The sequence below is a fragment of the Nicotiana sylvestris genome, chromosome 10 (genome assembly GCF_000393655.2).
Source record: "Nicotiana sylvestris chromosome 10, ASM39365v2, whole genome shotgun sequence".
Taxonomy (NCBI): Eukaryota; Viridiplantae; Streptophyta; class Magnoliopsida; order Solanales; family Solanaceae; genus Nicotiana; species Nicotiana sylvestris.
Window position 1 is genome coordinate 39102426 of NC_091066.1, and position 26376 is coordinate 39128801.

At 41.0% G+C, this 26376-nt stretch overlaps 1 protein-coding gene across 3 annotated transcripts; it reads right to left on the reverse strand.

Annotated features, from left to right (window-relative positions):
• Positions 1-477: 477 nt before the first annotated feature.
• Positions 478-2027, reverse strand: LOC104244276 (subtilisin-like protease SBT2.4). Of its 3 annotated transcripts, none has more exons than XR_011403157.1 (4): positions 1748-2027; positions 1499-1646; positions 923-1090; positions 478-838 (listed from the first exon to the last, which is right to left on the reverse strand). XR_011403157.1 is itself a non-coding variant. In XM_070160648.1 (4 exons), exons 1-3 carry the CDS (start codon positions 1819-1821, stop codon positions 992-994), a joined length of 321 nt encoding a protein of 106 aa, XP_070016749.1. In that variant the 5' UTR covers positions 1822-2026; the 3' UTR covers positions 478-838; positions 947-991. The 3 variants fall into 3 exon arrangements, 2 of the variants coding, with proteins under 2 accessions (XP_070016749.1, XP_009797966.1); XM_070160648.1 differs by having other exon boundaries at positions 947-1090; positions 1748-2026; XM_009799664.2 differs by lacking the exon at positions 923-1090 and having other exon boundaries at positions 1748-2022.
• Positions 2028-26376: the final 24349 nt, after the last annotated feature.

Sequence of the window (26376 nt, forward strand, 5' to 3'; positions counted from 1 at the left end):
TAACAAATAAAGCACAAGAACAAACATCCTAAATATTGGACTATATTTATGACAATATATTTTCTTCCACAAACAACTATATGTTGCACTTTCAAGAGGAATATCAAGATCGACAACAAGAGTTCTGGTTAAGGCAGAACAACTAAAGTATCTGAAGGAAATATACACAAAAAAATATTGTCCACGAAGAAATGTTCGTTAAGATACCATCACATTAAATACTTTTAAACTATAATACATAATTATATAACTAACATGAAAAAATTGATCATTTGTGTAAGTTTTGATGATACCCTTTTATTTTAAATTCATGTCTTATGCTAATATAATAATATATTTCGGCACTTAGATGATTGTTGTACTATTATACATAAAAAATTTCTTATTAATTAAATTTTATTGTTCCTTCATATAAATAAATATTTAAAATCATTACGTGTTTTATTAACGTGCAATGCGCGTCCATAAATACTAGTATTATCTAAAAGTGATTACACTTTCTATCACGTACACTTAAAAAGTGAAATACATGGTCGGGGAGGGGGATATATTTAGAGAACAATTATTATCTAAAGTACAATAATGACTTCATATATGCTTTCGTACCATAAGACGAAGCATTTACTTGCACAATATTCTTGCCCCCACCCAACCTTTTTTTTTTTTAAATTTTTTTATTTTACTCGTAGTTTTCTAAATTTCATTTACCAGAAATCATTGAGCGAACCCAGCCTCAAACAGTTGGGATCACGCCTCCTCCTAACCTTGGCCGGCATTATGCAAGCTCTTGATTTTTCTCTACAACCCTCACGTCTTTTGCTGATCGAAGCACATTAGCCTGTAAAATTGGTGAAATGTCAATAATATTGAGAATAATAATTTGTTTTTAATAGAACTATAGTGTCGGCTATCTTGTGCACACCTCAACTAATAATATTTAAATTACCAGAACATTTTTTGTATCAGGGCAGTCCGGTGCACTAAGCTCCTGCTATGCGCGGGGGAAAGGCCGACCACAAGGGTCTATTGTACATAACCTTACCCTACATTTCTGCAAGAGGCTGTCTCCACGGCTCGAACCCGTGACTTCCTGGTCACATGATAACAACTTTACCAGTTACGCCAAGGCCCCCTTTAAATATCTTATACACCGGAAAAATACATAACAAGTGAAAATGTGTGTTTCGTATGAAAGAAAACATTCGAGAAAACAAGTTTTTCTGATAACCAAACACAAAACTATATTTTACTTATAGGTCATGGGTTCAAGCCGCAAAAGTAGCCACTAATATTTGTATTAGGGTAGGTAGTCTACATCACACTCCTTGGGTACAACCCTTCCCGGAACTCTACTTGAATGCGAGATGCTTTGTGTACTAGATTGCCCGTTAGTCAATTTAAAAAAGTTTTTAAATTTTAGAGATAATGCGAAAAAATTTCTTCCGGAAATTAAATATTTTCTTTTATACCAAACACTCGTGAGATCATAAAAAGATACCTGATTATCCGTGATTTCTACAGCAAAGCCATCAACAATAACTAAGGACATTGTCTTGTTGTAGCTGCCTGGCTCAAGGGTGTTTTCTAGCAACTCATCATGTTTCTTGCATAAGTACAGATCAAGCTCTTGTGTTCCCTTCTTCGTTCTATGATATAATATTATGTATGTCATTTTCGACAAATTAGTAAAACTAAGAACATAGTTTGTAGAAAATGATTTTACATAAGATAAAAGGATGATTCTAACCTGTTGGATTTAAGGCGCTCATATTCTGGATCATAGTTCATGAAAACAAAGTAAACTTCTCTTCTACTTTCCATTATCACCTCACTCTCTCCTTCAACTTCAGATTTTTCTCAATAGAAATGTGCGTGAGCAAATATAAAGCTCAAGAAGTGACTACTTATACATAAAGAGCCAGTAGATTTTAGTAACGAGAAGGATTTTCTAGCTCCCTCAAAGTAGCAAAAATAGTAGTGGCTTTACAAGGAGAAGAAAGTTTTGACGCGTGGAGAAGAGGATTTACTAGTTACTACTCAATGGTAATTATGGCAACTAATTATTCCAATATTTTTTGCTGATATGGTGAAGTTCTATTATAGAGAATATATATGTATAACATAACATAAAAATCGACTTGGAGAAAAACTTGACTTTTATAGTGAATGATTGTTATATAGAGATATTATTATAGAGATATTTGAGTGTAGTAATAGAAATAAATGATTTAAATAACCAATACCAACTGTATGTCCATTTCGGAGTAGTTAAAAAAATTAGATTTAAGTTATATACATGGGCAGTATTGTATTGGTCAAAATCTGACCACCACGACCAAGTTGCCCCAACACCCCGCCTCAGTAACTGGGCAGTGAACGTCAATAGATCCCACTCCATTTTCCTTCTGTGACTTCCGACAGGTCGAAAAGAGTAATGCCTAAAAACAAAAGGAACACAACTGGGACACGCTAGCGACAAGAAAGTGTCGAGTCAAGCAAAGGGTACAGTGGCCTCAACTATATATAGCCAAAAAGAGCTCTTGAAAGGGGGGCTTTTCCAGTTTTTTTTTCCAGGAAAAAGGAAGAGAAAAAGCTCCTCTCTTGTATCCTAGAAAACGGGGAAATGACCTCGAAGATTACATGTAAATTCACTTTCTCATCAATTGATGAAAAAAAAAAAGTTTAATCTTAATAAGATCAATCCTGCCTCTCTCATCTCATGTGAAATTATTGTCATTAACGTTTCTATCCGGAATTAATTATATTTGGCTAAGATTTTTCCTTTCATCTTTGATTGATTTGTTCAAAAAGGTCATAACATCTTTTGAGCCAAACAATTTAGCGCCGTCTGTAGGGATTTCTCCCAGATCGAAACCAAGAAATGCAATCACTCACCAAAAGGAGCGCGGAGGAAAAAACCCAACCCACGCAGGACACAAGAACAACGCAAAAGAAGAAGAAGAGCCAAACAAGATCACCGGGCACAAATATCTTCGCCCCATCAACCATTAATATACTAAACAAATCGAACGATGTCACCGACCTGCATTTCCCACTAGAATACCGGTCTGGAGCGAAGAAAATCTCATCCTTCCCTCACACTCTGTCCGAGCAAGCACGTAAGACTCGCGTGGATGAAAGTACACAGGAACATCTCGATCGAAGGACAAAAGTTGCTTCAACACAGCTGAAATATCTCATGCCGGTAGCATCTCCGAGCTGAACGGCAGGAATCAGACAAGAAAACCATGAGGCACACACATCACGAACCTAAACGAAACATCAATGCCTCGTATTCACCAGCGTTGTGCCATCCGGTGCGAACACTACCAAACAAACTGGGATTCCCACGAAAGATGTCCAACTCTCCAGAAACCGGGACTGATGATGGGCTATTATTTAGATAAGCTCGAAATAATGTCACAACCCAAACCGATGGGCCACGATGGGCACCCGGTTCCTTACTCAACCGAGTACCAACGTAACGTATCTTTCTTATTACATCATCATATACACATGACATACGGGCCTAATAGGTCAACATGATCTTTTATAAACACGAAACAAAGGCCGACAAGGCCGCACAATCTTTCACGTACACGACATATGTCTACAAGCCTCTAAGAGTACATAAATGTCATAAAGGTCGGGACAGAGTCCCGCCATACCAAGCAATACATATCTAAATCATACTAACCAAACACGCAACTCTGAAGTAAATGAAGCGCACCAACATCTTCCGCTGAGCTGATAGCCTACTTGGAGGGCTCTCGACCTGTCTATCTGGATCTGCGGGCATGAAACATAGCGTCCCCAGGTAAAAGGGATGGTAGTACAAATAATGTACCGAGTATGTAAGACACATAAATAAGTACATAAGAGACATGGAAGAAATATAGGGTACATGACTCAACCTGTACGTCTGAATAACTTTTTAAATCATAGATTACTTTTAGCGTCATGCATATGCGTATGAATGTCATGTTGTGCATAGGTACATATTTTATAACATCATCAGCCTCTGTGGGCATCCCATCATATCATATCGGCCACCATGGGCAAAATCATCATCGTACACCAGCTGATCAGGTAGTGGTGCATATATAACGCCATAACCTTTCACATACCCCATATACATATATATACATACATATATATGCATATAACGCCGTTTGAATCATATTTCAGCCACTGTGGGCAACATCATCATCATATACCAACTGATCAGGTGGCGGTGTGTATATAACGGCGTAACCTTTTCCCATATCCCATATACATATATTTACATATATACGCGTATATAACGCCATCTGGTCATGGGTCAATGCACGTGTAAAAATTAGTGAAATGCATGAAAAATACATAATAATCTCGATATTCCTTCCGAATAAACTTTTTCAACTGAGTATTATTCTGAGACCCATGAACAGAAGATAATAATAATTCTCACGGGGAATCAAGAATATAGACACCCCTACTGTTTCTACGAATAGAGTAATTTATAGAAAACTATGTATTTGCTCGTTTCTTCAATATAATTTGGACCATGCCAAAAAAAAGAGGAGAGAGTCTTAACATACATGAACCGATTCTTTTGACAATCATCTAACACACGTTAATTACGACAAAACATGAAATAAATCGTATGAAGAGCTTGAACCAATTACATTGTTATGCAAAAAAAATCTTAGCCGAAGCTTTTCCTTAAGAACACAGTAGTAATGTTGCTTATGTAAGGATATTTTGGAAGATGTCTTACTACTACATAAGGAAGCTTTTCTGAAGCTCTACCATTAACTTTACTTAAATGTATAGAAGCTTGGTTGGAATGCTTATAAGATTATAAAAGTTATCCAATTTTGTTTTGGTGGCCCCACACAATAATATGACTAGGACTCTTAATGCTCTAAAATTGCCACATTTCATTATGACTTAAGAGTCATATTTTGACAATATTCTTGGCTGTCACGTCTTGGTTTGGGGGAGATGATTTTATTAATTCTATTCACTTATTAATTAACCGGGTAATGTTTCGTTACCCGGTCTAATACCCGCATAATTTAAGAATTATCACAAATTACTTAAAATTCTATTTATTTTCAAAATACTTCATATATACTTTATATATTACACTACCGTGGTCATATGGTACCTTGCATGGTATTAGTTTATCATTATCGGGTATTATCGCTCGACCCGTATTTTATTCCAAATTGTCCATTTTCAACGAAACTCATTTTATTTGACTTGCTTCCCCTTTCACCTTTACGAATTTACTTATTACTTGTTTGAAATAACATAATTCTTATAATCTCTAAATAATCTTTTGCTTGAACTGATGTTAGTTACCTTATGACAAATTCAACGTACAACACTACAGGGTGCAACATCGTCGTAATATAGTACTGCGGGACGTGACACCTCACTTCTGGGCTCTCATTAACTTATTTAGGACGTACTTTCATGTGCGAGAATATGGGGTGTAACAAATAGCACCCTTTAAGGCTAAAGGCCTTCACCAAATGAAATGAAGAGTTTGACCTCGATCGAACGACGACAGGCTGTTATTTTATTACGTTTGAAATAACACCCTTTAAGGCTAAGGGCTTTCGCCAAATGAAAATAAGAGTTCGACCTCGATCGAACAACGATGGGCTGTTATTTCGACAAGTTCGAAATAATACCTTTTAAGGCTAAAGGCCTTCACCAAATGAAAAGAAAAATTCGACCTCGATCGAACGATGACGGGCTGTTATTTCGATAAGTTCAAAAAAACACCCTTTAAGGCTAAGGGCCTTCGCCAAAGGAAAAGAAGAGTTCGACCTTGATCAAACGACGACGGGCTGTTATTTTGATCTTATCAAAACAAAACCCTTTAAGTCTAAGGGCCTTCGCCAAATGAAAAGAAGAGTTCGACTTCGATCGAACGATGACGGGCTGTTATTTAGATAAGTTCGAAATAACACCCTTTAAGGCTAAGGGCCTTCGCCAAATGAAAAGAAGAGTTCGACCTCAATCAAACGATGATGGGTTGTTATTTCGATAGGTTCAAAATAACACCCTTTAAGGCTAAGGGCCTTCGCCAGATGAAAATAAAAGTTCGACCTCGATCGAACGACGACGGGCTGTTATTTCGATAAGTTCGAAATGACACCCTTTAAGGCTAAGGGCCTTCGCTAAATGAAAAGAAGAGTTTGACCTCGATCGAACGACGACAGGCTGTTATTTCATTAAATTTGAAATAACACCCTTTAAGGCTAAGGGCCTTTGCCAAATGAAAAGAAGAGTTCGACCTCGATCGAACGACGGCGGGCTGTTATTTTGATAAGTTCGAAATAACACCCTTTAAGGCTAAGGACCTTTGCCAAATGAAAAGAAGAGTTTGACCTCGATCGAACGACGACGGGCTATTATTTCAATAAGTTCAAAATAACACCTTTTAAGGCTAAGGGCCTTCGCCAAATGAAAAGAAGAGTTCGATCTCGATCGAACGACGACGGGCTGTTATTTCGATAAGTTCGAAATAACACCCTTTAAGGCTAAGGGCCTTCGCCAAATGAAAAGAAGAGTTTGACATCGATCGAACAGCAACAAGCTGTTATTTCGATAAGTTCGAAATAACACCCTTTAAGGCTAAGGGCCTTTGCCAAATGGAGACAAGAGTTCGACCTCGATCGAACGACGACGGGCCGTTAGTTCGATAAGTTCGAAATGTCACCCTTTAAGGCTAAGGGCCTTCGCCAAATAAAAAAATGGGTTCTACCTCGATCGAACAACGATAGGATGACATTTCGATAAATTTGAAACGACGTCCTTAAAGGTCAACAACCACCGAAAGCAAAGAAAAATCAGGACTCATTAGAAGAATCTCTATCTTGCACCAAGGTCGTGAACGATTGAAATAAAAAGTAAAGTACAAGGCTAATAGCGAAGAAAAGAACTTTTATTTATGCAAGGTCACAGTGCGGGTTACCGCCTCTTATGGCCCAAGCCAACCAAAGAAAAAAAATAACAAACGACAGTCAACAAACAAAACAAAAACTAAAAACAAAGGATAATATTCTTCATTTGATGTCATCACCGTCGTCATCATCACCACTATCATCACCAACTCCAAGAGGTTCCCTATTGCCATCATCCGCGTACCCGTTAGCTTCGGGTGTCGCTGTGTCGTACCTACAATTAATGCAAGCCTCACGAGCTTTCGCCCGTGCTTCTTCATAAGCAGCCTCGGCCACGGTGCCCGCCTCCCACAAACTCTTATATATGTCCCGCTGGGCTTCAGCATAAACCCATAGCTTATGCATTTGATGAGGGACGACAGCGGGAGATGACACAACCTGAGCCCGTAATCGCTCATTTTCCACCTCTAGGGCCATGACCCGATCTCCCAGAACCGACATCTCCTGATCAATCATGCCAATACGGTCCTCTAGCTTCGCCTTCCTCAGGGTAGCTGTCGCTCGCTCCGACTCCTGTTCGGACTAAAGTACGCGGATGGTGTTCTCTAGGGTCGCCGCCCTCGCTAAAGCCTCAGACCAGGCTCTTTCAATGTTCTCCAATCCAGCGACTTTGCTCTCCATCACGGTAAGTTTTCTCATCCACTCCATCCTCATCACCTCGACCTTGACCAGGTTCTGGTCCATCTCCGACTGCATCGACCTCAACCGACCTGCAAATGCTCTCACTCCATTGCGACTCCCTTACCCAACTCTAGCTCCTCATCCTTAATGCAAAGTTGCTCCTCGAGTTCACTCTTGCTACGGATGGCCTGCATCAGTTCTTGATCCCTCTTCTCCAACATCTCACCAAGAGCCCGATTACGGGGATCCGTCCTCAGCCGCTCGTGCATTTCACGACATCTATTACGGTAGCAACGGTATTTCTCCAACATCTTCAAGAAAACCCTTGCTCGGACATTAGCCTTACGAATGCTTTCCACTTCCACCATGTATGTCTAGAAAATGGAAGAACGGGGTCAAATTAGTAATTTCGAAAGGGGCAAAAGCATAAAACGAAAACGAAATGTAACGTACCCTCAAACCCATGATGGCCATATCATACATCAACTCGGCATTGGGGACATCCCGAAGGGACTCATTCTCAACCTCGGAGCATAACAGGCTGAATTACGGTACCAGATCTTCCCCCTCCTCAAACATCCTAACATCGTCGGGGTCGAGGTCAGACTCAGACTCATAGTCATCAACCACCACACCTTTTCCCCGTTCTGCTGCTGAAGAGGGAGCACGTCCCACTGTAGAAGATGATGGTACGTCCGAAGTCACAACAGCGTCCCCAGAGGTCTGGTTCTCTGCCACGACAAGGTGTTGATCATCATTAACAACAAGAACTTCTGGTTGAGCCAAGTCGGCGGCAGGAGTTTCTGGTTGCTGATCAAGGGAACCGATAAATTTGATGGTTTGCTCCGCCCCTGTGGGAGGAGCTGCAGTAACATCCCCTCTAGGGCCCATCAGGGGAGAGTCGTCCGGATGAATTATTGTGGGGGTGCCGTCTCAAACTCTACTCTCTGTCTCTTTGATGGCCCCTCTTCCTCTCTTGTAGACGATGATTTTTCCGTTTGGCGAATGACATTGGTCAGGAACTCATCCTAGGAAACGGCCCTCGCTGGAGTAATCAAGGCCGTAGATTCAACCGAGGCAACCCTCGATGAAGGTCGTGCAGTGGATACTGCGATAGGGCGAGCAGATGCATCCGGCTGACGAAAGGCTAGCTGAAGGGCCCTTGCTCTCTGCACCCTCCCTGGCAACGGCGGACGATACGTAAGAGACTAACAAAAAAAAGAAAAGAAGAGAGCATAGTAGATAAAGTCGTCTACCCACCTGTAAGGGGACTGCGCCCGAACCTCTCATGAAAGGTCGACCACGTGCAAATCCCCACTGCATGGGGAAGTATAACCTCTGCCCATTCACGAATCCCTTCGACAGGCGGAGGAGGCAATCTCTCAGCTGCAAAAATGAAGCACATTTTAGTACTTTTAAAAAAATGGTCGAGCATTTCATTAACTACAAATGCAAACTTACGTGCGAAGTTCCATCTCTCGGAGAATACCATTGGGTCCGCCACAATGTGTTCGGTCTACACATAAAAGTAGTTCGTATAGAAACGACGATTGGTCCGGTCGTCCATCTTTACCACCAGACCCTTCGACCCTCGAGGACGCATGTGGATCATCGAACCGCAGATTAGTTGAGGGGCAAAGATGCTGAGCATATGGCCCAAAGTGACCTCACGACCGGCAAGTTCCACATAATTGAGCGGCATAAGGAACAACTTGTACAGATAAGGCGAAACCTAGGCAGGGCACATTTCGTATAAATGACAAAATCCACCACTAACATGGGAAGAGGAAGTGTGTACCCAACGATGAAGGGGTAGGCGTAGAGCACATAGTACCCGGGACGGTCAAAGTGAACTCTGTCATTCCCCTCCACCGGCCGCATATCGACGTAATTGGGGATTCCCTACCTTTCCTTCAACTCCACAATCCCCCTTTCTCTCACGACGGAGGCGACGGGTTTCAGCTCTGCCCCACCGCCAAAACTGAAGTCAGTCACCTCTCTCCCTAGGCAAGGCAAGATCTCAACCACTAAAGGAATTTCCTCATCCTCCGCTGCTTCCACCCCTCCGATGACCTGAACAGAACTCTGCAGTGCTGGGTTAGCGGCAGGAAGATAGTTGCGAGAAGAATCACCAGCCATTTTTAGCAGAAAATGCACCAAAGAAGAAATAAGGAAAAAAATGAGAGATTTCAGTGAAAAAGAAGATAAGCGAAAATTCGAGGTATCAGAAAAAGCTATATCTGAAGAACCCTCTTAAGCGAAAAATGAAGTGAATCAATCAAATGGCAAGTCTCCACTATTTATAAGAGACATAAATTCCCCGAGCACGAAACCCAAGAGTCGCCATTCAAATTTGATAGGGCACAAAATATTTCAGTCTCCCAGAAACGTGTGTCATAATGATGCTCACCATGAACCAGTGCTTTTGTGCCAACCGATGTTTCGATTCTGAAACTGCCACAACAGTTCGCGAGGATTGAGAGAACACTACCGTTCCGCTAAAAACCCCATAGAATGTGACTAAGGAACGAAAACTTATAGGCTAGATTTCTCCCGACTACGTAACGAGCATGATCTGTCTGTCGAGTTCGACATAGGACGACCCTGACAGACGGAGGGACTAACTATATTAGTTAAAATGTGACCACCACGACCAAGTTGTCCAACACCCCGCCTCAGTAACTGGGCAGTGAACGTAAATAGATCTCACTCCATTTTCCTTCGGTGACCTTCGACAGGTCGAAAAGAGTAACACCTAAAATTAAAAGGAACATGACCAGGACACTCTAGCGACAAGAAAGTGTCGAACCAAGCAAAGGGTACAATGGCCTCAACTATATATAGCCAGAAAGAGCTCTTGAAAGGGGGGATTTTCCATTTTTTCTTCTAGGGAAAAGGAAGAGAAAAAGCTCCTCTCTTGTATCCTAGAAAACGGGGAAATGACCTCGAAGATTACATGTAAATTCACTTTCTCATCAATTGATGAAAATAAAAAAAGTTTAATCTTAATAAGATCAATCCTGCCTCTCTCATCTCATGTGAAATCATTGTCATTAATATTTCGATCCGGAAGTAATTATATTTGGCTAAGATTTTTCCCTTCATCTTTGATTGATTTGTTCAAAAAGATCTTAACATCTTTTGAGTCAAACAAGTATAATAAAAATTTCACACTGTTAAGTGTAATTTAAGTTTTTATAATATCATCATGTTATTTTTTATTTGTTTTACGTTAGCTATTAATGCTACTCCATCTATCCCACTTTATGTGACTCAATTTGGAGCGCGGGTGTCAAATTATCTAACTATCGGACTGAGGTTGAAAAAAGAATCTTCAATACCAAAAAAAAATTAAAGAAAACTTACATATTCAAAAATTGCATAAAAAGTACTCAAAGTCGGAATTATTAATATATAAAAATATTTAAAATGCATTTGAGAAAATTGCGTTCAAAGAAAAACTCATTTGACTCTTCAATTAATAATTGTGTATTAAATATAGTTCCTTGCAATTATGCGATGACCCAAAAGATCATCACTTGTTTTAAAAGTAAATTCTACGTTCCGAGGCCTTAAAACCCTCTTTCTATCTCACCTCGACTTGTGTGCGCTGTCCAGACGCGTAGCCGAAAAGCCAATATGTGAAAATCTGTGAAAAATGATGAATTTTGACTTTAAAATGAATTAATTTTTCTTCGGTCAACATTTTAGGTAAATGGACTTGGACCCGTGATTTGACGGTCCCGAGGGTCCGTAAGAAAATATGGGACATGCGCGTATGCCCTGAATCGAATTCCGAGGTCCCAAGTCCGAGAAATGAATTTTTTAAAGAAAATTATTTTCTTAAATTGTTTATGAGTTTTGGAAATTAATTGTGATTAAACTTGATAGTATCAGGCCCATATTTTGGTTCCGGCACCCGTTACAGGTCTTATATGTGGTTTAAGATAAGTCTGTGAAATTTGGTAAGAACTGGACTTGAAACGACGTGAATCGGATCGTATTTGAAAAAATTGGAAAATTTGAAGTTCTTAAGAAATTTCATGATTTTGATGCTAAATTCATAGTTGTTGATGTTATTTTGGTGATTTGAATGCACGAGCGAGTCCGTATGATGTTTTTAGGTTGGTATACATGTTTGGTTTGGATCCTCGAGGGCTCGGATGAGTTTTGGATAGGCCACGGGGTGGATTTTGGACTTAGAAAGTTGCAGACTTTAGCTGTTGCATTGCAGGCTTGCAGGCTTCGCATTTGCGAAGCCTGGCTCGCAAATGCGAACAGTAGCCCAAGCCAGCTTACCTCGCAAATGCGAGGGATTGATCGCAAATGCGATCCCCCAGTTTTAGCCAGACGTCGTAAATGCGACACATTGTTCGCAATTCCCACTTTGCAAATGTGAAAACTGCTTCGCAAATGCTAACTTAGCAGAAGTCTGGGTTCGCAATTGCGAACCCTGGTCACAATTGCGACATCTGCAACCTGCAATTTTATAACTTAGTCGAAAATCTTTTATTTTTCTCACTCTTTCAAAACCAAAACACTCTTGGGCAATTTTTCAAAGACAACTCTTCTTCCAAATTGATTGTAAGTCAATTTTAACTCGTTTTCTTCAATCATTAACATCTTTTAACATGATTTCAATTCAAAATCAATTATTTTCATGGGGAAAATTGGGTGTTTTGGGTAGAACCTAGGTTTTTCAAAAATTGGGGATTTGGACCTCGATTTGAGGTCCGATTTCAAAACAAAATATATATGTGGGTTCGTGGGGGAATGTGTAATCGGGTTTTGGTTCAAACCTCGAGTTTTGACCATGAGGGCCCGTGGGCAATTTTTGACTTTTTGGGTAAAACTTTAGAAAACTAATTCATTAGAATTGATTCATTTAGCATTTATTGATGTAATTAAGTAACTTGTGGCTAGATACGAATGAATTAGTGGTGGAATCACGAGGTAAAGCGATAGTAGAGGCTTGAATTGTGTCTGTGGCATTGAGGTAAGTGTTTGGTCTAACCTTAGTTTGAGAGATTAGATGTTTTATCTTATTTGCTACATGTTAATTGTGGAGTACGACGTATAAGCATGGCGACGAGTATCTATACGTCGGAGTCAGGCATGCTCGTGAGTCTTGTATTGTAATTGTTATGACTTCGTTGTGGTTTATTGTGCTTCATATGTCATTATCATCATTGTTCCCTTGTCGGGATGTTATTGTCATATTATTGTTCCCTTGCCGGGGCGTTTGTTTGATGTTATTGTTCCCTTGCTGGGATGTTGTTGAAATAGTATTGTTCCCTTGCCGGAATGTTGTTATATTGCTGTTGTTCCCTTGCCGGGATTCTTTCTGATTGTTGTTGAGTTGTAACTGGGATCGGGTGGCACGCCACCACAGAGATATATGAAGTGGGAGCGAGTTGCACGCCTGCAACAAGATATATGAAATAGGATCGGGTTGCACGCCTGCAACAAGATATATGAAATGATATCGGGTTGCACGCCTGCAGCGAGATATATGAAATGATATCGGGTTGCACGCCTGCAACGAGATATGTGAAATGATATCGGGTTGCATTCCTGCAACGCGATATGTGAAATGGGATCGGGTTGCACGTCTGCAACGAGATATGTGAAATGGGATCGGGTTGCACGCCTGCAAGGGGATACATGAAATGGGACCGGGTTGGATGCTTGCAACGAGATGTGAAACGAAAGGGAACTCTGCATTTGTTTTCCCTATCCGTGTTAGAAATTGGATTTTGGTTTTTTTATATTCTCTTGATATTCTGTTGTTATCTGTTATTCCCCCAAAGCATGTTTTCCCCCTCCCATCTTTAACTGAAATTATTTGCTTTTATTTTTCCGCTGTATATGATTTAACTGCACATGTTTATTTGGTAGTCTGGTCCTAGCCTCGTCACTACTTCGCCGAGGTTAGGCTAGGCACTAACCAGCACAGTGGGTCAGTTGTGCTGATACTATACTCTGCACTCTTTTGTGCAGGTCCTAGTGTTGTAGACTTCAGACCACAGTGAGGTTGCCGCCTTCAGTCTAGCAGGCGAGCCGAGGTAGTCCTGCAGGCGTCCGCGGGCCTTGGCGTCACCTTCTATCTTTCCTTTATCCTGTTTCCTTTACTTATTTCAGAAATAGTGTATCTTTTATCTTTCAGGCTTTGTATGTAGTATTACTAGACCGTCTATGAAACTGTGACACCAAATTCTGGGTAGAGTTGTATTTAGACTTCCGCATTTTATATTAAGATAATTTATCAGATTTTGTCTTCCGCTTAATTATTTCCGCTATTTGCATGATATCTACTCATCAAAGATAATGGTTTAAAACTGAAAAAGTTTAAGTAATTAGAATAATTTGGCTTGCCTACCTTTCACCAGTAGGCGCCATCACGACTCTCGAGGGTGAAAAATTCGGATCGTGACAAATTACATTTCAAATTACCTAATATATATATATATATATATATATATATATATATATATATATATATATATATATATACTTTTATACAATTAGAACTTAAACTTTAAAATTCTTACTTGTTCCGATAATAGTCAAACTTAGACCTTCCCTTCTATGCGATACCCAGAGTCGGTTGACGTATCGTGCGGTCAAACAAGAAAATAAGTTGTAATAAAGGTATATTTACAAATGGACCGAGCTATTACAAGAACGTATATAAAGTAATCCAACTAGCTAGTTTGTGATTAACATGTAATAGATAAGTTGATTATTGATATAAACATCCACTTAAATGCATTTTTTTCAAATCATTTACAGGGTCGAGCACTTTGGATGTTTCAAATTGTGAGGTTTGACCCACCAACCCTCTTCTCTAACCCAATATCTACGCACTAAAGATGATGTATAAAAATGAAATTATATGATTCTTAACCGAAGCTACTTCTTGCCTTGGGTTTAGCTACAGAATATTAGGATACTTTTCTAACCACACAATTTTGTATGACAAATCAACAACTATTATCTTAAAAAAATATTAAAATTTAAACATTAGCAAGATTGGGCCTTGCGGCTTCTATCACCAGATGCCAGGGGCGGACGTAGAAATTTTCATAAGTGGTGTCACATTTAAAGAAGTAAACAAATAGCTAAATTACTGTCACGATACACATAAAAAATACAAATTCAAATCTTATTAAAAGAATGAATTCAAGTATAATACTACAACCCTCCTCGACAAATTTTTATTTTTTGACGTGTATTCAGAATATTCTTGCTAGACATAATAGTAAATACTACCTTTTCTATATATAACTCTAAGCAATCACTTAAAAACTCTTTCATTATTTGACTTTACAATTTGGGTTCGGACCAACTTCATCTTCCCCCAAGAAAAATATAGAAAGAAAAAAATAGTAAGAAAACTCTCATGGAACATACTTGGAGGAAAAACAAGTTTTTTAGCAGAAAACATTGAAAATCTTACTCAGCATGAAGCTGCTCAAGTTCGTACCCAGGACCTCTCCTAAAAAAAAGAGAAGCACTTAACCAGCAGGGCTAGCGAGAAGTCTGTGTAAAGTTGCATCATTTTTGTTCATTTAATAAAATATATTTTGTACATACTAATAATTTACACATGTTTAGTGAATTTTTCCGGCAAAGCGGTATTGGATGACACCGCTTACACCAAGGTGCATCCGCCCCTGCCAGACGCTCTTTATTACTTGTCATCCCTATTGGCTATGGTTGAACTACGTTGTCCAACTCTCCTTCTATTCTAGTTTTAGCTTTGACTTCCCTCATCACTCTTTGAAGTGTTCGTTCAATTTTAGGATCAAGAAGAAGGAGACTGTTTGCGCTTCTACTCCTCCTCATTCAAGAGAAGAGCCTGCGTTAACACAAGCAAGGTAAACTGAAAATTAAAGCTTGAATAAATAACTAATAAAAGCTTAACTAAGTCAAGTATCTAATTTCTAAGTCCCCAGCAACGGCGACAAGAAACTTGTTGCAACCAAAAATACTCACGCAACGCGATCGTCAAGTAATAGAGTAATGAGTAGAGTATCGTTCCCACAAAGGCTTATGATTAACTTTTGACTGATTCAAACTTAAATAACTTATCGATTCAAGAGATTTCTCATAAAATATATAAGAGACTAATTTACTACCTAAAACTATCAAGTAATGAAATAACTAGAAATCAACCGCAACACTTAAGCAATTTCGGATAACAATCTGTAGGAGAGGATATTCCAGGGTCACAGGTTAGCTAACAATCATGTTGTGCTTTTGGCTTAATACGACTAGTTGATTTATCTAGATTGTTAATTGACAGGGTTAACATTACTAATAAGAATCCATCGAGTTCGTACTCGTCTATTTAAGCTAACTTAATGCCTATATATCTATGGAATTAAGATTAATAAGAATGCATTTACAATTTCTGTATTTCAACTAAGCAAGGCAATTAGGTATATGTCTATCCTAATTGCGAATTCGTTCCCCGATGCCCAGGTTCAAGAACTTGCTCTATTAATTCTATATACAATCTAGAATTCCCACTTTCGAGTTCAACTCTAGATTCTTAGATAGTATTTCACTATTAGCTACTCAACAAAATAATTAAAAATAGAATTAAATAAACAACCCAATATGATAAACTCAAATTCATCAAATTAAACTTCAAACATCACATTCATGTAGCACCCATGACCCCAGAACAATAGGGTTCTTAGCCACTCATGTTCATACAATCATCAAATAATATTTTTAAACATAAAATCAATGAGTACTAGAAAAGGAATGGAAGAATTGATCAAATCCGTGCTCCCGAGTGTTTGGTACTTTTCTTTTCGTCTCCAAGTTAGGTCACCCCCTAAAAATCGCGTTTATTTGTATACTTATATCGTGTAAAACAACACCGCATGAATCTACCCTTTCCAAGCCGAAGTAGGAAATACTTTGCAGGTTTTTGCACAGACTCGCCGCACCCCGCGGCGCACCTGTGGAGTTTTGATGTTTTATACTTCAATACCATATAATAAAGGGGGGTGATTTGTGTGGTACCCAATTTTCGCTTAACTTGATTATAGAAGGACCTGGTTCTTCTATGTGTTCCAACTACTACTGTTGCAGAATAATAAACACAGAAAATAAAGAACACAGAGATTTTTACGTGGAAAACACCTGGCCTAAAAGGTTAAAAAAACACGACTTACCTTCCTGTAGGATTTTCCCAAACTCTCCTCTACAATCACTGAGCAAAAAACTGCATTTACAAAAACTTTTTTGTAAACTTAGGATTAACTCTAATCCTGTTGTGGCACACATCCTCAACTGTTGCGACAACTTCAAGTTAAATCTAACTTGAAAACTTTAAGTACCTAATAAAATTTCTTATAGATAAAGCTGAAAGGTACAATATAAAATCACCTACTACAATTGAACTAGAATAAAAAGACAGATGCTTGGAACTGGTACTTCTATCTGGTTCAAGTAGCTTCAGAATTGCATGCTTGAATCACACATAAATTCCTTGCAAAATTGCCTTGCTATTTTGCTCTCAATTCACGTTTAACTTCTGCTTATGTGCATTACCTGTAAAAGATAACAACACTGGTATTTAAGGAGTTTGTAAACAGAGATTGACTAGAATACAGATGCTATTCTTCCTTAGTGGAAGAGTTCTAGTTGGTCTCATCCTCTAAGCCGTGTTTCTCTTTGTGTAAGGAGTCTTTGTCACGACCCCAAATACCCAGTCATGATGACACCTATGACATTACTAGCCAAGCCAACCCAGACCATTAACTACAACAATTTTCTTTTATAAAATACTTTTCTAACACAGGTTTAAATACCAAAATTTCCATAGTAAGCATTCAAAACACAATTACATATGCGGAAGTCAAATAAACATGAAAACTACATAGCCCCAAATATCTGGTGTCACGAGGTTAGAGCCTCTACTACATAACTGACTGTTGATACAACATAAGTCTAGAAAAATGCGGAAACGAACAAGATAAGAAGGAGAAAACTGGGCTGCGGACGCCATGCACCAACCTTGAAATCTCCGGCAACCTCTGCATCAGCTGAGAACCCTCACTCTGCCACTCGGGCAACTGAATCTGCATACAAGGTACTAGGAGTAACGTGAGTACGCCAACTCAGTAAGTAACTAAAGTAAATAAGGTCTAGAAGCACTGATGAGCAGTTAAAAATCATATAACTGAATAAACAACAAGATAACATGTCAACTTCACAGTTTAAAATCAGTTTCATCGTAAAATCATCAATTTCAGTTTAAAAAACTTGAAATCATATAGTTAGCAATTTTTCCAACAGAGGCTTATTTTAAAAGAAGAGTGAAATCGGTAAAAATATCATAACTGGGCCTCTCGGGCAAGAATCACTCAAAATATGGCCTCCTAGGCAGCCTCTCGGTCACTCGTAACTCGCTCTCGTCACTCAGTACTCACTCTCAGCACTCAGGCTCATTAATATCTCACAATAATAGAAATCATAGTAACCGCTGCGATGTGCAGCCCGATCCGTAATTTATAGTCGACTACGCTCACTGGGGTGTATAGACTCCGGAGGGGCTCCTACAGCCCAAGCGTCATATCGCTACAGCGCTCAGCCCGATCCAATATATATATATATATAGCTGCGGCGCGCAGCCTGATCCAATAAACATATCGTTACAGCGTCAGCCCGATCCATATAAGTATCCTTGCGGCGTGCAGTCCGATCCATAATATATACATATAATATCCTCACTATTAGGTTCTCAACCTCTCTCAGTCATTAACCATACAGCCTCTCGGGCACAACAATAGAAATTAGGGAACTCAGCCAAGACAGTCCTCACAATTAGAAGTGGAGTGATAAAACCATTTTCAAACATTTAAACAGGTAAAACATGACGAAAGATAAGCTTTGAACAAGTAAAGTGAGGAAAAATAGTAAAAATGCCCCTAAGGGTCTAAACAGGTCGGCATAAGGCCCCAAACATGGCATACATCCCATAATACAGTATAAATGACTAAAGTACGAAATAATATAAGATTCCAAATCATATACACGGCTTAATAGTCGCTACGGGATGGACCAAGGCACAATCCCTACCGGTGCACACCCACACGCTCGTCACCTAGCATGTGTGCCACTGCATTTATCAAAACAAGTCAAATACCGGGGTTTGTACCCTCAGTTCCAGATTTACAATGGTTACTTACCTCAAACCGGTGAAAATACTACTCCGCGACGCCTTTTCCCCTCGAAACGACCTCCACTCGCATCGAATCTATCCAAAATCATAATCATGACATCAAAATATGCTAAGGGAACGAAACCCAAGCGAAAACAATAAATAATGCCCAAAGTCTCGAAATTACCAAAACCCGACCCCCGGGCCCACGTCTCTAAATTCGATAATTTTTACGTCAATAGATTCCTCATCTCCCCACGAGTCCATACATATCAAAAGTTCTAAAATCCAACCTCAAATGGTCCTTCAAATCCTCAAGCAATGGTCTAAGCTTCCAAGCCCTAGTTTTCCCTAATTTTAGCCCTTAAATTCCATCAACCCTCGCTCTAATCCATGAAATAATAGCATAAGAACTAGTTTTAGGTTCAAATTCCTTACCTCAATGAAGTTCCCTTGAAAACCCCCTTTCAAATCGTCCAAATAGCTCCAAAGCCGAGATATAAATGGTGAAAATAGCTCAAAATCGCGAAGGGCACAATTTATACCTTCTGCCCAGGCATTTTCGCATCTACGACCCTATTCACCGCTTCTGCGGTACCGCATATGCGGCCAACTAACCGCTTCTGTGTTTCCTCACTTTATGGCCAAAACTGCTCCTGTGATCAACATTCTTCGCAGGTGCGGTCCATCAACCGCATCTACAGTCCCTGCCTTCCCAGGCATTTCTGCTTCTGTGACCTCCCTTATTGTACCTGCGGAATCGCACCTGCGGTCCCCAATCCGCAGGTGCAGAAATACCAAAAGTAGCAAATTCAGCAGTTGCAACAAAGTTTCAAACTCCCCGTCAACCATCCGAAATCATCCTGAGGCCCCCAGGACCTCAACCAAAGGCACAAACATATCCCAAAACCTTATTCAAACTTGTAACAATCTTCCAAACACCTCAAACAACATCAAATCAATCAAAACACATCGAATTCAAGCCTAAGTTTCCAAAAATCTTCCGAATTTCGCATTTGATCAAAAACCCAAACAAACCATGTCTGAATGACCTAAAATTTTGCACACACATCCCAAATGACACAACGGAACTACTGCAACTCTCGGAATTCCATTCTGACCCCTATATCAAAATCTCGCCTACCAACCGGAAATCGCCAAAATATCAACTTCGCCAATTCAAGCCTAAATCTACTCCGAACCTCCAAAACTAATTCCGATTGCGCTCCTAAGTACAAAATCACCTCCCGAAGCTAATCGAATCATCGGAACTCACATCCGATCCCTCTAACACAAAAGTCAACATCCAGTTGACTTTCCAATTTAAGCTTCCTCAAAAGAGACTAAGTGTCTCAAACCTTACCCAAAACCATTCTGGATTCGATCCGACCAACCCGATACCACATAACATGGATAACAAATCATAAAGAAGCAGAAATGGGGAAAATGGAGCGGTAACTCATGAGACGTCTGGTCGGGTCATCACATCCTCCATAACTTAAACAAACGTTCGTCCTCGAACGGTCAAGAAACATACCTGAAGCCTTAAACATGTGAGGATATCTGCTTTGCATCTCCCGCTCGGTCTCCTAGGTATCCTCATCTACGGGCCGACCTCTCCACTGCACTTTCACTGACGCTATATCCTTTAACCTCAACTTTCAAACCTGACGACCCAAAATAGTTACTGGCTCTACATCATAGGTCAAATCATCATCCAACTAGACCGTGCTGAGACAGATCCCAATATACTTCCGGAGCATAGAAACACCTTCACCTTCTCTAAGGCATCCTGCACAAAGTCTATCCCCAATAGTCGAGTCTCACCGGGCTCGAACCAACCAAATGGAGATCTACACTGACTCTCATACAAAGTCTCATATGGAGCCATTTGAATACTCGACTGGTAGCTGTTGTTATAAGCAAACTCTGCAAGCGGTAGAAACTGATCCCATGACCCTCCGAAATCAATGACACAAGCACACAACATGTCCTTCAATATCTGAATAGTGCGCTCGGACTGTCCGTCCATCTGAGGGTGAAAAGTTGTTCAACTCAACCTGAGTACCCAACTCTCGCTGCACAGACCTTCAAAACTGCAATGTAAACTGAGTGCCCCTATCTGAAATGATGGAAACTGGGACACCATGCAAATGAACAATCTCCCGGATATAGATCTCTGACAACCGCTCTGAAGAATAGGTAGTACACACAGGAATGAAGAGCGCGGACTTGGTCAGCCAATCCACAATCACCCAAATAGCATCGAACTTTCTCAAAGTCTGTGGAAGTCAAACTACAAAGTCCATAGTGATCCTCTCCCACTTCCACTCTAGACTATCAATCCGCTCAAGAAAGCCACCCGGTCTCTGATGATCATATTTCACCTGCTGACAATTGAGTCAACGAGCTACAAATCCCACAATATCTTGCTGCATTCATTCTTCTCTACCAATAATGCTGTCTCGGATCCTGATACATTTTCGCAGCACCCGGATGAATGGAATACCGTGAGCTATGGGCCTCCTCCAAAATCAACTCCCGAAGCCCATCCACATTGGGCACGCAAATTCGGCCCTGCATCACCTTATCATCACCTATAGTCACATCTCTGGCATCATCATGCTGAACTCTGTCCTTAAGGAAAAGCAAATGCAGATCATCATACTGACGCTCTCTGATGCGATCATATAAGGAAGACCGTGAAACCACACAAGTTAATACCTGACTAGGCTCTGAAACATCTAATCTCACGAACCGATTGGCCAAGGCCTGAACATTCACTGCAAGAGGTATCTCCCCAACTGGAATATATGCCAAACTCCCCATACTCACCGCCTTTCGGCTCCAAGCATCGACCACCACATTAGCCTTCCCAGGATGGTACAATATGGTGATATCATAATCCTTAAGTAACTCCAACCACCTCCGCTGCCTAAAATTGAGATCCTTCTGCTTGAACAAGTGCTGGAGGCTACGATGATCGGTAAACACCTCACAAGACACACTATATAAGTAATGCCTCCAAATTTTCAATGCGTGAACTATGACAGCCAACTCCAAATCATGAACGAGGTAGTTCTTCTCATGGGGCTTCGACTGACGAGAAGCATAAGCAATAACTCTACCCCCTACATCAAAACACAAACAATACTAACTCTCGAAGCATCACAATACATGGTATATGAACCTGAAGCTGATGGCACAACTAGCACTGGAGCTATGGTCAAAGCTGTCTTGAGCTTCTGAAAGCTCTCCTCACAGTCGTCCGACCATACAAATGAAGTACCCTTCTGAGTCAACTTGGTCAAGGGCGATGCGATATATGAGAACCCCTAAACAAACCGGCGATAATAGCCTGCCAAACCAAGAAAGCTGCAAATCTCTGTGGCTGAGGACGATCTGGGCCAACTAGAAACCGCCTTTATTTCTTCGGATCAACCTGAATACCCTAGGTGGACACCACGTGCCCCAAGAAAGCCACTGAACTGAGCCACAACTCACACTTGGAGAATTTTGCATAAAGTTTCTCCTCCCTCAAACTCTGTAACACAACTCTCAAATGCTCTGTGTGCTCCTCTTGACTACGTAAATACACCAGAATATCATCAATGAATACTATGACAAATGAATTGAGATAAGGCTAGAACACGTTGTTCATCAAATGCATGAACGCTGCTGGGGAATTAGATAACCCAAAAGATATCACCAAGAACTCATAATAACCATATCGGGTCCTGAAAGTTGTCTTAAGAATATCCGAGTCCCTAATCTTCAACTAGTGATAACCTGAACGAAGATCAATCTTGGAGAACACTCTCGCTCCCTGAAGCTGGTCAAATAAATTATCAATGCGAGGTAAAATATACTTGTTCTTAATTGTTACTTTGTTAAATTACCTATAATCAATGCACATTATCATAGTACCATCCTTCTTCTTCACAAATAGAACCGGCGCACCCTAAGGTGACACACTAGGCCGAATGAACCCCTTATCGAGGAGTTCCTGAAGCTGCTCTTTTAATTCCTTCAACTCCGCTGGTGCCATATGATATGGAAAAATAGAAATGGGCTGAGTGCACGGCACTAGGTCAATACCAAAATCAACATCCCTGTCCGATGGCATGCTCGGCAGGTCAACAGGAAACACATCGGGAAAATCCCTCACAACTGGGACAGAATCAATACTAGGAGACTCAGCTCCGACATCCCTCACAAAGGCTAGATATGAAAGACATCCTTTCCCAACCATACGCTGTGCCTTCAAGAATGAGATTACTTTACTGGGAACATAATCAGTCAAACCTCGCCACTCAATCCGTGGCACACCACGACTTGGCTAATGTGACTGTCTTGGCATGACAGTCTAGAATGGCACGACACGGAGATAACCAGTCCATGCCCAAAATGATATCGAAATCCACCATACACAATAATAAAAGATCCACTCGAGTCTCCAGACCCCAATAGTCACCACACACGACCGGTACACACTATCTATAACAAAAATATCGCCTACTGGAGTAGATACATGAAAAGGTGAAACAAGAGACTCACGGGACATATCCAGATAACGGGCAAAGTATGATGACACATAAGAAAAGGTGGAACCAAGATCAAATAATATAGAGGCATCTCTGTGGCACACTGAAACAATACCTAAAATCATGGCATCTGAAGTAGCAACATTTGGTCTACTCGGAAGAGCATAGAAATGGGCCTGACCACCACCTGATCGAACTCCCTCTCTAGGGCGACCCCTGGCTGACTGACCTCCACCCCTAGCTGGCTGGGCGGGTGGTGAAGTAACTGGAGTAGAAGTCGAGGGCTGACCCCTCTATTGAGACTGACCATCATGAAGACAAGGACACTGCCTCCTCATTTGCCCAAACTCACCACACTCGTAACAACTCCCCGGTGCTGGAGATGGGGACTGAAGGGAACCCCTAGCACCGGAGTGACCAGTAGAAGGACCTGGCATGGAAGAACCCTGCACTGATGGAGCACGGGATGAACTCTGGGCTGGAAGGGTACTGAGTGATGAGTGGCCTTGACGAGAACTGTGAGAACCATGACCTGATGATGCCCGACGATAACCTAGGCGAGTTGAAGGAGCCTGCCTGAATAGGAGACCTCTGCCCTACTGGAAATGGCCCCTCGAAGGAGCACCACTAAAGCTACCAGATCCCCAAGGCCTCTTGTCCTCCCTTTCCTCTCGCTCCTGGCGGCAAACCGACTCAATATCACAGGCGATGTCAACAACCTCCTCAAAAGTAGCACCTGTGACCCTCTCCCTAGTTATGAGAATCCGAAGTTGATATGTGAAACCATCAACAAACCTCATAATCCTCTCTATATATGTGGGAACCAACTAAACCGCATAATGGGCTAACTCGGAGAATCGCATCTCATAATGCGTCACAGTCATCTCTCCCTAACGCAACTGCTCAAACAGCCTGTGCAGCTCCTCTCGGCGAGACTGTGGCACATACTTCTCCAGAAAGAGAACATAGAATTGTTTCCCTGTAAGGGGCGCTGCACCAACAGGTCTACGCCTCTCAAACACCTCCCACCAAGTGAAGGCGGCCCTAGAAAACTGAAAGGTGGTAAAAGCTACACCACAGGTCTCTAGAATCCCCGTTGTACGAAGGATCCTCTAGCACTTATCTAAGAAACCCTAGGCATCCTCGCCCTCTACACCGCTAAAAGTCGGAGGCATGAGTCTACCAAACCTCTCTAGTCGATGCTGCTCTTCATCCGGCATAACTGGTACCATAAATTCCTATGCTGGTGCAACCGACTAGGCTGGAGGTGCCCCCTGTGTTTGGAGTCCTTGCACAACCTGCTCAGGTGTGCCAGCAACGGGAGTCTGGGTGCTTCCCCCGGCCTGAGAAGTAGTTGCGGCCGTAGTAACTGTAACCGCTTGAGCCAAACCGGTACACACTGATAAGATCTCAGTTAAAGCTTTCTGAAGGCCTGGAATCACAATAGGCACAGCTGGTGCCTGAGCTGGTGCTGCTATAGCATCGACAACTAGGACCTAATCCTGAACTGGGGCAGCTGGGGGATCTGCAGGTGCTGTCCTAGCTGTTCTGCCCCTACCATAGCCTTGACCGCGTCTTTAGCCTCTGGTGGCCCCAACTGGTGGTACTGGTGGTCGTCCACCCTGCCCGGTAGCACGTGTCCTCACCATATGTGAGAGAATGGAATAACAAAAGTTTAGTATTCGGATCAACAGATTCGCCCGACAAGAATTTCTAGAATATGAAGATTTTCCTAAAGGTTCTGCAGCCTCTCAAGGATAAATACAGACGTCTCCGTACCGATACGCGAGACTCTACTAAATTGGCTCATGACTCGCGAGACCTATGTAACCTAGGCTCTGATACCAACTTGTCACGACCCCAAAGACCCGGTCGTGATGGCGTCTATCACATTACTAGGCAAGCCAACCTAGACCATTAACTACAACAATTTTATTTTATAAAACCATTTTCTAACATAGGTTTAAATACCAAAATTTCCATAATAAGCATTCAAAACATAATTTCATATGCAGAAGTCAAATAAACATGAAAACTACACAACCCCAAATATCTGGTATCATGAGTCTAGAGCCTCTACTACATAACTGAATGTCTAATACAACATAAGTCTAGAAAAATACGAAAACGAACAAGATAAGAAGGAGAAAATAGGGCTGCGGATGCCATGCAGCTACCTCGAAATCTCCGGCAACCTCTAGATCAGTTGAGGACCCTTACTCTACCACTCAGGTAGCTAGATCTGCACATAAGGTGCAGGGAGTAACGTGATTATGCCAACTCACTAAGTAACTAAAGTAAATAAGGTCTAAAAGCAGTGCCGAGCAGTTAAAAATCATATAACTGAATAAACAACAAGATAACAAGTCAACTTCACAGTTTAAAATCAGTTCCATCGTAAAATCATCAATTTCAGTTTAAAACACTTGAAATCATATAGTTAGCAATATTTCCAACATAGGCTTATTTTAAAAGAAGACTAAAATCAGTAAAAATATCATAACTGGGCCTCTCAAACAAGAATCACTCAAAATATGGCCTCTCAGGCAGCTTCTTGGTCACTCGTGACTCGCTCTCGTCACTCAGTACTCACTCTCAGTACTCAGCTTATTAATATCTCATAATAATAGAAATCCTAGTAACCGTTGCAGCGTGCAGCCCGATCCGTAATTTATAGTCAACTACGCTCACTGGGGGTGTACAGACTCCGTAGGGGCTCCTACAGCCCAAGCGTCATATCGCTGCGGCGCGCATCCCGATCAAATATATATATATATATTGCTGCGGTGCGCAGCCCGATCCAATATACATATCGCTGCAGCGTGCAGCCCGATCCATATAAGTATCACTACGGCCTGTAGCCTGATCCATTATATATACATATAATATCCTCACTATTAGGTTCTCAACTTCTCTCCGTCATTAACCTCACAGCCGCTCGAGCACAACAATAGAAATTAGGGAACTCAGCCCAAACAGTCCTCACAATTAGAAGTGGTGTGATAAAACCAGTTTTAAATATTTAAATAGGTAAAACATGACTGAGGATATGCTTTCAACAAGTAAA